Raw genomic sequence first — 12,059 nt, forward strand, 5'->3', positions numbered from 1 at the left:
AACTGGAATTTTGTGCAAATTTATCAAATGGAAATATCCTTGGAAATGGAAATAAATAAACGCTGCATTTTTCGTGCAAGTTCTGTAAAGTTTCCTAGTTTCAAAGTAAAGTTTCCAAGGGGACATTGTTTCATAACTTTTTCTTAAGTCTGATCCTTCTCGTTAAATCTTTAAACAAAACATGTTCAAATTTTTTATACTTTATACACATATTATATGTTCTATCATCAAACTAAAACTTGGTAGTGAGCAGCCGTTTTCATAATCTTGATTTTATATCGCCATTGTGACATTTAAAGTCTCCTAGGATTTTCAATGGTTGAAATTAATGAGTAACGTAGACGGATAACAAATGAACTCTAGTGGTTTTGAAACTTCTAACATTGCTTGTTTTCTGGGAATAATATCATTCCTTTTTTTCAATTTGACCGAATCATGTAAAATTTATTCAATGGGTAGAATTTTGTTTCATGATACTTGGAATCGGACTCAAATTTTCTACAAGAGCCTAAAAACCTTGTTTCAATGCAGGAAATATTCACGTTTTGAGTGTTGAAATTGGAAAACATAGCAATTCCATTTTTCGTGTTTTTTTCTTCTAAATCTTGAAGTTTGTTTTAGAAAAATTATTTAAAAAGATGTTGTGCAGATAATGCATCTGCAACCCTTTACTGAAATTTTTTTTGGTTTTTCAAAAACCTTTGTATTCGATGAATGTAACATCGATTCTTCCAAAAAAAATTAACATTGTTATCATTGAGGTAATAACTACATATAGCAAATATTTGCTGCTGGAAACTTGCTTAGCAACTTTAACAAAGCGAATTCAAATTCCTTCTTTGTTATTTGTTTCTTAGCGGAAGTGCTTTTTACGTATGGAAAGCGAATAATTGTGAGCGAGTTGGCGTATTTCTGAACGCTATTTTTGTATCTTCGTGGTTTCTAAAGCACTTCTTAAATGGTTCAGTATTTTTGTCTCCTGCAAAACCACAACACTCCTCTGCAAACCAATCTCTGTTTGCATCTCTACTTTCACCTTATTCTTTCTTTATCGTTCTCCTTTTTTCTAAACAAAAGTAGGTAAGACACAACTGCAGTGAAGTTTTTAATGAATACTTAATGAAACTTAATGAACTAAAAGTCCAAGAAATTTTACAATCCTGAGACTGCTATAGTGGTTTCCAAATAAAAAAGCATTCCTATTAATTTCTTCACTGTAAAATTTGGAAAATTTTGAGATTAGATGAGATCTGTGAGCTCCCCCTACGAATTAAACCGCCCGAAATTAATCTTCTTTAACAAGAAAAATGACCTGGTTTATCTAAGATCTTAAAGGTTTCAGCTATCCCCCTCTTGGTTTGTTACTAAAATATGCTTATAATCATATGTTACAATAATTATGATAATTTCATTTTATGATAATTTATAATTAGCTTTGGGTTGTTAATTTTCTTGTTGAGCACTTTTTTCGCTTCTTGTCACAATACTTTTGAAACATCAATCAACCTCGAATTTTGATGTAAATGCCTATTTTGAGAGAAAAAACGTTTAGGAAAGACAGGCTTCCGGTTGTTAGCCACTGAAACTAAAATGGTTTTATCCTATCAAAAGCCATCGAAACATTTTATTGTAAAGATCGAAACAATGGTTCTGCCGAGCAAGAAATACAATCTCCGCGGTCTATTTGAGCATATATTACTAATTTAAGGAGATGACTCTTAAATGTTTTTAGCATAGCTATAAGCAATTATTTTCTTTTCATAGGACAAGTTCAAAGAACAGCCTAGTTTGGATTGCTAGTCTCAAAATTCTAAAAGAACCAAGTTTAAAAAAAAATTAGCTTAAGGCTGAATCAAATATTGGATGATATTGACGGTCTCAGTCCAAGTATTACTGATAATATTGACTGATAATACTGATAATACAGATAATATTGACTGATAATACTGATAATACAGACAATATTGACGGTCTCGGTCTCAGTTCTTGCTCAAGTCGGGCCTATTTCGTAAGTCTCTTAAGCCCCTATATTGCTTGGCATTGAGTCCACGGACGCAAGAACGACCATCAAGAGGGCGAAGGGGCAGGCTTCAGTAAAAGGACACTTGAAAAAAATTCCAGCTTTTCTTTTCAGCTTTTTTTGTTAATTTTTTTGAAACTGTTCTTCTGTTTCGATTTTCTGCTGGCATCTTGTAAATAGGGTTATTGCAGTGATAAGAATAAGATTTTTTCTGGTTTTTGAGTCGCAAGTTTCAAGTCACAATTTCTTCGTGAATATGTTAAAACAGTCAAGTTTTTATATTAATATCTTTGATACGTCGAAGGCTTATTTATGAAAAGGTCAATTTGGCCCCTTTCCCCTCCCATCAAAGGGCGAGAGAGATCGTTGCCCCGTTCGCTCCCCTCTCGCTCCCCTTTCAACATACAAAAACTGGACAATCTTCTTTACTCAAAAGGACAAAATTAAAATTCATCTTATACTTTATTAGCTAATAACAGAAACGGTTTGAAATGCAATTGAAATTCAGTTAGAAAAACTCTACGGGGGCAAGAAGAATCGTAAGTGGGGGATTTATATCAGAAGCTAACTCAATAACTAGGCTAATCGAGATAAGAGCACCCCCTGTTTTGGAGATAGTTTTTGAAAATAGCTAATTCTTTAGCCAAACTATTTAGCAAATTAAGGAAAGTTGAAGCTGAGGTATTGGAAATATATAGTTTCGAGCAAAGTTTACACCTTTAAGAAGGCTGTTGTTAGGAATCTTGTATTAAAGATGATATATGCTATCAAAGGACAGTATCTGCATTATACAGCACTTATTCATCAGTAGATCATTTTGCTGTGTCTAGCAATGTAATGCAAACCAACCCTTTTTTGTTTTAGGAAAATACTTGCTTTTCCAAGCCAAATCCTTGTAAAAATGGTGGTGTCTGCAAAGAAAGTTGTAATACAGCAGGATACGAGTGTTCTTGTCCCAAAGGCTTTTACGGAGACAACTGTCAAGATGGTAAGATGATCATCTACGGAATAGAATCCCTAAGTGATGACGTCGCTAACATCTATTTCAAGAATTTTATTCAATTTGGGCTATGAAGCCCGAACAAGCATTTTGAAAGATTTTTATATGTAAAATCAGTTGATTTTGTTACATATCGGCTGAGATGTTTTACATAAGGACAGGCTCTTTTCCCATCCAACCTGTGTAATTTGTCTAGAAATCTTGAAATCTTGAAATCTTGCAAACTTGAAATCTTGAAATCTTGAAATCTTGAAATCTTGAAATCTTGCAAACTTGAAATGAAATCTTTCATTGGCCATGTCTCTCCCAATTTTAAACATATCTAACTGATTTTGAATATTGAGAGGAAAATTTCCCGTCATTTCAGACTATTTAGTCAACATCAAGAATTCTAAAAATAGATTTTTGATGACGTCATACCTCGGTGCTCTATTTCATTCAGTTTTTTAGCTAATCCTTAACCTATAGATTCTGCTGCTTCGAGTAAGGGTATGAATAAAAGGGTTTAATGTAGCATAAAGGCACAGTGAGTCTTGCCACTAAATTGTATCCCAGCATCCATCGCTATTTCTGGTCATTGGCCACCTCACATCTGCAGTCAAATTCAATCAACATAAACTTTTGTTGTTTCAATGTCTTCTAAACACGAATAATTCAGTGTTGAAGAATTCAGAGTTGATAGTTCAATCATGGCTTTATGAGACGACTCCTGTGTTCATCTTTTACACTAGTCACACCGCAAGATAATGTTTTATTTCATAGATATTTATTTTGAATATTCCATGCATAATCTGTTTGTATCCTTCTAGACCTGATGTCATTGCTTAGCAAGTTCTGCAGTTTAGTGTTGCATGGTACGTTGCCTCGTTTCGACGGGAGCTCTCAAAATCTTGATGGCTATCAATGGCGTTGCTACAAAGTTCCAACACTACGCGCAGATAAGTTGTTATGGGCTGGTTCTTTGACTGAATACTTCACAAGAACATACTTGGCCTCCATAATCAGTCAACATGTTCAAGGTGAATGCTTTTCTCAGAACTTATGTCCAATCAAATTTCATTACTTGCTATCCCACTCTTAAAATCTAATGTTACTTCAGAATCGTTCTCCGCTTGCCGTGGAAGATTTGAAAAAGTCTTCAATTTGGGAAAGCCAGGCCCGGGCCCATGAGAGGGGGCAGACTTCCCCAGGCCCGGAGCTGAGAGAGTCCCCAAAAGTTATAACGGTCGATTACATCAACATTAACAATCATACTTTTATTTTTGTCATCACAGACCCCTTTCATAACTTGTTATCATGATTTAAAGATGTTTGCAGTTTTTCCTCAAAGTTTATTGTAATATGCCACAATACTTTAAAGGGTGAAGAGAGACACGCCATGGGCTTGAATAAGGGGTGCAACCTAATACATTATTGGATTGAATAACGTTTTGGCTGAACAAATCAACTATGCATAAGATACCAATGATTAAAGCCCATAAAAAGATTATGTTGTTCGGCCTGCAGTTTTTTCGCAGTAGTCGAGCCGTCCAACAATATTTATCAGTTGCTCATCATGTTTTACATCGATTAACTGATATGGTCTTCTAGTTAAATTAGATTAAAAGTTGGTTTGTTAGTTAGTCAATTTTTTTCAATAAAATGACCATACAATTGATTAAAACAATGTTGCCAAAAGCAAATGAAGACAAGGAATCCGTAAAGGTTTCAGACTGCTTGCTGCATTTCATACCAAAACCAAAAGTTTTGGAGATTCGCTGTCTGAGCAATTATCACAGGGCATTGTTTCGCAACGACCTGCAGCAAATAGATTGGGAAACCATCCTTAACTCTTACGCTGATAATCCTGATAAGATGGCTACCACTTTTCAGGAGATCTTTGAGTCGGTTTTAAATATCCATGCACCACTGAAGAAAAGGAGGTTAGGCAATACCTTTACTCCCTGGATCACCCTAGCCTGCGCCGCAGACCCAATCCTCCAAATAGAATAGGGTCTGCGAACAATTGACCCGAAGCTTGTTCTTGCATAAATTATTTCCACGAATCTGCGGAAGTTATTTATGCATTGAAACTATGGAAGTAATAACAAGATTTAATTTATGACTCAAGGATTCAAGGCATCGCTGCTGACCGACAATCTTTCAAAATGTCCGCCTCCTTTACTGACAAGAAATTGGAGGAAGCTTTAGAACTGGCATGTAGAAGGTACGTGTCATTCGAAAACTTGCATGAAAATTTACATCATGAGCAGATAGTGGCAATGCGAAAACTACTTGGAGGAAATGATCTATTTTTCAGTGCTCCTACGGGCTTTGGAAAATCATTGATTTTTCAGATTTTACCGATAATGACTGACATCATATTAGATCAGCTCCCAGGAACAAGCACAATTATTGTAATATCACCGTTAAAATTGCTGATGATCGACCAAGTTTCCTTTTAAATAAGGAGACAGGAATTACGGCCATCGCATTGACAGACACAAATGAGATGGAAAGCGATGAATTATTTGAACATATTACTGAAGATTGCATCTCATTGATTTACGCATCACCTGAAACTTTGCTTTCAATTAAATATTGGAGAACCATAGCATCATCGCCTGCATTTAGAAAAAACTGTGTTGGCTTGATTATTGATGAAGCACACTGTCTTATTCACTGGTAAGTGGGAATTTTTCCGTCACACATAATATACAGGCCTAAGGGATAGAACAACTTTGGAGGATTGGGTCTGCGGCGCAGGCTAGGATCACCCCAGACATCAGAAAAGGGAAATCCTAGAAGAATGTGGCAGGTTGTCAATAAGGTGTTCAAAGCAAGCCTTTCAACAGAAGTTTCGAGCTTAAATGTCGAAGGGAAAATAATTGCAAAAGAAAAAGGTATAGCTGAATCATGAATTGTTCAGTGTTCAATGTTGAGACTTCATTTGGAAACCACTAACCATGATTTTCAACTCGCCTTTAAAGTATGATGCTTTCCCAGATACCTGGAAATTAGCAAAAGTCACACCGATTTTAAATCAGGCTCAAAAAGGGATGGAAACAATTATAGACCTATCTCTGTCATCTCAATTTTCTCTCGACTGTTGGAAAAAATAGTTCACGATCAGCTTGTTAAATATCTCATAGCGAACAAGGTATTGACTCCAAATCAATCTGCTTTTCGAAAACTGTATTCTACTATAACATTCCTGATAAATGGTACTGACAATTGGTATGACAACATCGACAAAGAACAGCTCAACGTGGCCATATTTCTGGATTTGAAAAAGGCATTTGATACCATAGATCATGCAATACTGATAAAAAAGTTAAATGCAATCGGTATGGGGGGAATCTCGAGAGCATGGTTCACATCCTTCTTAAGTAATAGAAGACAATTCTGCTCAGTTAATGGATAACAGTCGGGGGCTAGATTGGTAACATGTGGTATACCTCAAGGATCATGCTTGGGGCCACTCCTGTTTATCATCTACCTAAATGAAAAGTGCTTAGAATTTTCTAAGGCTAGCATGTATGCAGATGACACACATGTTACATTAACATCTAATAACCTTTTCTTTCCCTTCCTCTCCCCTTCCATTCTCTCCTCTCCCCGCCCTTCTCTCCTTCTACCTTTCCCTCCTCTCCTCAACCTTCCCCTCCCCTCCTCAACCTTCCCCTCCTCTCCACTCCCTTCCTCTCCCCTCTCCTCCCCCTTTGTTTCAATAATTTACATACGAACATCTTAATTATCTAGCTGAAGAATACAAAGTCGGATCGTTGAATGCTTCTTGTTCAGAAACATGCGCAGGCTTGGGGAAATCCTGTAATCCAGCAATCAACACGCTCAACTCAGTTTACATGTTTAAAATGGCCGGGACTGTTTGCAAATACCCAAGAACAGCATCCGATGTATTGTCTGCCTACTACCAGAACAAAGAAGATCCTTTCTACTTGCCATCTACGGGTATTTGCTATGGGTTTGCTAGAGTTCCAGTCAATATCGATTGTGCAGCCAAGCATCATGAAAGGCAGCGACTCTGCAGATGCACTTGAGCTACATATTTATTAAGCACCGTGTATGTACCGGGCTATTATGGACCGGGTTTAAATTAACTGGGCTTTAGTGCACCGGGTTTTTAATATACATTTGACATCCGCTATCTCGAACTCTGAAGGAAAACGGAAAGTTGTTCGAGAAAGCGAATGTTCGAGTTATCGGATGACCCCAAAAAATCCAATTTTTCATATTCGGAAGTTTTAATAGGCATCAATAAAGGATATGTAGTCACTAATACAAATTTACAAGTCAAACTAAATCATTGAGAAAATAAGCATCTAATGTCATTTGTTTTCTCTTTCTAGCCAGTTCCTTCTCTATAACACCATTTTTTTTAACGAAATGCTCACGGAGCACTTCTCCATTCTCTGAGAATAGGCAATATCTTGATATTACCTCCATCGCATCTCTTATTTTGTCCGTTGTTGGCTTTGTCAAAGGGTTGTCGTTGCTTTCTTGGCTGTCCTCTTGGCTGTTTTCTTGGCTGTCCTCAACTTCAACAACTTCTTCACCAATTAGCTCAGCTATGATTTCATCTTCAGTTGGCAAGGCTGCTCTTGCTAAGACTTGGTCGTCTCAGTCAATAAATTCCTCTGCACTTGTTTTTTGGAGCAATTTCTTGAACTCTACTTTACAGTTTCGTCAATACTTCCACCAAGTCTTTAAAAGGGTCATCTTTATCTAATGCTGCTTGATGTTGATTTTCGGAAGAAAGGCCAGCTTTGGCAAAGCAGTTAACGATTGTCGTTTCAGATACCATAGACCACGATGCAGCTAATGTGTCCATTGCATCCAAAATGCTAATTTTTGGTAGAGACTTTTGTTGATCAATTTCTCTGATGTATTTCTGCACCAAAACTGTTCGGTTCTTTGCCTTTAAACTTCGGATTACCCCTTGATCCATTGGCTGTGTCTTAGATGTTGTGTTTGGCGGCAGGAACACAAGCTTGATTGCTTTCAGGTTTTCTACTTCTGGATGTGCTGGACAGTTGTCGACAACAAGAGCAACCTTTCGTTTCTGTGCCAGAAATTTGTTGTTCAGTTCTTTTACCCATTCTTGAAACAACTCACCACTCATCCAGCTTTTTTTCTGATGTCTATAACGGCAAGGCAAAGAACTAATCTCATTGAAGCATCTTGGCTTTTTTTTATTTTTCAATTACAAACATGGGAAGCTTTTCTCCAATAGCACTGGCAGCTGCCATTCCAGTCGGGCGGACTTTGCGTTGCTTACCTCCAATGCAACCTTCAGACTTCAAATGCATTGACTTGTCAGGCATACACTGATAGAACAGTCCAAACTCATCTGCATTATAAATATCTTAAAGTTTGTACTGTGACAGGAGATTGGCGAAAAACTTAGAACTGCAATAGAACCTGATTATATTATGGATAAGTATGCCGTTTGCGTTTCAAAAATCAATGACGTTGTTGGTCTACTACGAAAGGGAAAATGAGAAATTTGCGAAAACAATCTTTTTTTCTTGAGAGCTGATCAGTATAGTTATTGTCATGCAAAAATGAAAGAGAAACCTGTAAACTTAGGTGATGGTGATGGCATGCAGGTCCCTTGCACATTGATAATAGAAGGGTCAAAACGTTCTATTGTCAGACTGCTAGAACAGTTATCACTAACTTAATAAAACATTTAAATTGTATTATAAAACTGTCTTTTTAATCTGTTAACTGTCATCTGCCGTTTAAACAGATATTTTACACGTATTTTTTAATTTTCTCACATAACTTAAAACAAAAAAGTTCGAGATAGCGAACACTTTTGGTCCAAGGGAAGCAGAAAACGGTTCGACATAACGAATAGCGAGCAGTCGAGATAGCGAACGGTTTTTCTATACGTACCCCTATAGCAAAACCAAGAGAAACAGAAATTGGTTTGAAATAGCGAATGTTCGAGATAGCGGGCAGTCGAGATAGCGGATGTCAACTGTACATAGGGTTTTAATGGACTGAGTTATAATGCACAGGCTTTTTATGTACCGGGTTTATTTGATTAGGAACAAAATGGTGAATACTAACTCGAAGATCAATTTGCCATTTCCCTGATTCATAGCAATGTTCAGTCATAGATTAAAATGCACGGCACCTGGAAATGAAACCTTACTTATATCTTTCAGTACAGGGGTTATTCTAAAATGGTTTTGTTGCCGTTTTGTGGAATTGTGAATCTTATTTATGGTGTATGTATGTTTAATTTTGCCATCAAATAAATTACAATTTAAAATTAAGAGAAAGAAAAAGATCTGATTACAGATATATAAAATTTACTAAAAACACCCCAGGTTAAAAATGGCAGGAATAGCATTAAAAAGGTCAATACGATCTTTATTCCATAATGGTCTCTCCAGAGGTGTTATAAAAAAATGTGAAAGTGATTTCAATTTTGTGATGCTGTAAAAATCAAGCATCTTGAATAATTTTTCAGAGCATGTAGAAACCGTCGGGAAAACAAAAAGAAAGTCAAATTCAAACAGCAGATCAAAACAAAAGCTTAAAGTTAAAGAAGAATTATACTAAATAGTCATTCATTCCTTAACCTAAAACACTTTAGCCTTTGATATTTGCTGTTTTTCTTCCTTCCATCCTTATCTAGTATAATCACACCACCCTCTATTCCCTGTAAATATTTTCTGTCTCAAATGCCAATGTTATCAATGCAATCAAACGACAGACTTATTTTGTGAGATCAGTTGTTTTCGTTCTACCGTTGTTTCGGTCCCTTTATTCAGTACAATTTTAATGCTTTACAAAAAATTACCAGTACTTTTATTTCTGGTGTTGTAAATTTTTCTTAGAATAACCCCTGTTTCAGTAGCGAACTTAAATATATAAAGTTCATGGTATATCGAGCAAAGTTCATTGGCTGCTCTATTTGCTTTATATAAAATTTAACTTTTTTTCGTTATTCTAATACATCTAACTGTTACCGTGTGTGTTTAGATGACAATAACCTGCCTCGTATTTCTCTGAGTCTACCACTTGTCTAGGAAATTGAATCTTATCGTCACGATACAATAAAGCTAGACAGTCTGGCAGGAAAGGGTCTGTAGCTTCGAGTATCGTTTTACGAATAGGCTATGAGAGCCAGCTGCAATGCTTTCAAGAACTTGAAAGAATGGTTAGCTCAGGCACCGCGGAGGGGGGGACTGGGCTAACAAGTTGATTAACAAACTACCAGAAAAGCCTCTTTTCAGACCCTCCACTTTTCTAACGCTCCGCGGTGCCTGGAGCTAAAGATTATTAACCAGATCAGTTGACTAGATAAAAAATCACCTTTGAGATATTTCGGTGTTAACCAAATTCACTTGCTAAGGTACCACTTTTAGGTAGGGTTCCACTAATTACCTCGGCCTTTTGGGAAAATGAAAGAATGTCTTCCCTTGAGCAATGAATAATTTCCTTTTTTTAAGCTTAAGCACTACAAATTCGCCTTCTTTCTTATTTCTCTACTTGAATTCTTACTTTCTTAGTATTTAAAACCCTTTCTGAAAAAATGAGTATTCTGATCCGAAACAGAAGATTTTTGCAGAATAAATGTCTCTATGGTTTTACACAGATTGTTGTTTTGACCATCTAAATTTTGGAAAGGAAATGTGCTGAGCTTTTTCCACAAATTGCACTTTAGCCTATTCATCATCCGAATTGGTTTCGTTTCGCTCTTGTGTAGAAAAAAAGGCAGAAAACTCCATCAGCAACATCGTGTTTTGTTTTTTTTTTAAATTTTCTGAAATCCCAGTTACATGAAGAAGTTCTTAGATTGTTACAAAAAAGTGGCTTCTTTCTGCATCTTTCCGCAGTCTTGTAGTTTAATTTTATGAATTTTTTTTTAAAAAATGCATGAATACTGTGATTTAATCATTTCTGTGTTTCAAGTAATTTTCTTGATTGTTTTGAGCAGTGTAGACAGGAAAAATTAACATATTGATTGTGTAATTTGTATATTCTATACTAAAATAATGTACCATATAGCAACTATTTACACACAAGATCTTCACTTTGTAACACACAAGATTAAGGGACAAAGCAAATACAGCTTTGTTTTCAGTCATGTTTCGTAAATATTTGCAATAAATTTGTTACTATTTGTTCCTTAGACAATTCCTTTATTGCAGTAAATGGCTGACTATGTTTATACTTGCTTCACCAGTATGGCATTATGTATCTTTTGGCCGCTGTACTACAAACTACGTCGATTTTCTTGTTTTGCCAGCTGCATAACTTCAAAAATTTGTTCCAAACCTTGCTAGATTTTTTAATTGTCACAAATGACATTTCTTTTTTTGAGCTAAATACTACTTAAGAATGACAGAACGGGAGTAGCCTGTGTTATCATAGAATCTATTTCTCTTAGTTAGGTCATTTCGATAATTCTTCGCTGCCATTGTTCCTTGTCTTTTAAACAGAATAAAACGAAATATGATATTAAACCAAAACATCCAGTTGCTCAAGTGTTGTTTCGAGAGAAACTGACTGTTTCCCGTAAAGAAATACCGACACCGCTACCCCACTTCCCCAGAACAATGTTGGTTGTAATGCTAAATGGCTTTCTGAAAGAAATCAATTAAATCCCACCAAACTTCTAAGCTTTGCATGAAGCTAAATTGTTTGGAGGGAGAGATTCAAGTTTAAAATATTCACAAATTTGATAAGTTAACAAAAACTTTATTTGCAGGCATTATATTTGATGCAATAATAGCCAAAATGGGTTTTAACGGGTCCATTAGTAGAAAACTTTGAAAAAGAACATGACCCACTTAGATCTAAGTCTTGTTCCATAGCTTTTTCTAGGGACAGCATCTAAGTTTGTCCTTAGGTTACTTTGAAGGTTACTTAGGCTTTTGTTCCTTTGAAGAAGCGGGAAAATTACGCATTTTTGGGCAGATAAATGTCACTCAGGGCTTAGTGTATTAAGACACTGATTTCTGTTAAAAAAATGAATAACAAAGGAATACCAGATTTAAATAGAACATTATGGATTAG

The 12,059-nt window shown here is 36.0% G+C and overlaps 1 protein-coding gene across 1 annotated transcript in view; it reads left to right on the forward strand.

The window, feature by feature from the left end:
- LOC135689055 (uncharacterized) overlaps positions 1–9,924 on the forward strand; it is a 95,650-nt gene extending 85,726 nt beyond the window's left edge. The window contains exons 5-7 of the mRNA XM_089110087.1: positions 2,885–3,008; positions 3,830–4,039; positions 6,762–9,924. Of these exons, the coding sequence (XP_088966213.1) occupies positions 3,835–4,039; positions 6,762–7,060 (504 nt within the window). The 5' untranslated portion in view covers positions 2,885–3,008; positions 3,830–3,834 and the 3' untranslated portion in view covers positions 7,061–9,924. The remainder of the gene's footprint in view (positions 1–2,884; positions 3,009–3,829; positions 4,040–6,761) is intronic.
- The last annotated feature ends 2,135 nt before the right edge of the window (positions 9,925–12,059 follow it).

The sequence above is a fragment of the Rhopilema esculentum genome, chromosome 9, assembly GCF_057945365.1.
Source record: "Rhopilema esculentum isolate cy_ngs chromosome 9, ASM5794536v1, whole genome shotgun sequence".
NCBI classification, from domain to species: domain Eukaryota; kingdom Metazoa; phylum Cnidaria; class Scyphozoa; order Rhizostomeae; family Rhizostomatidae; genus Rhopilema; species Rhopilema esculentum.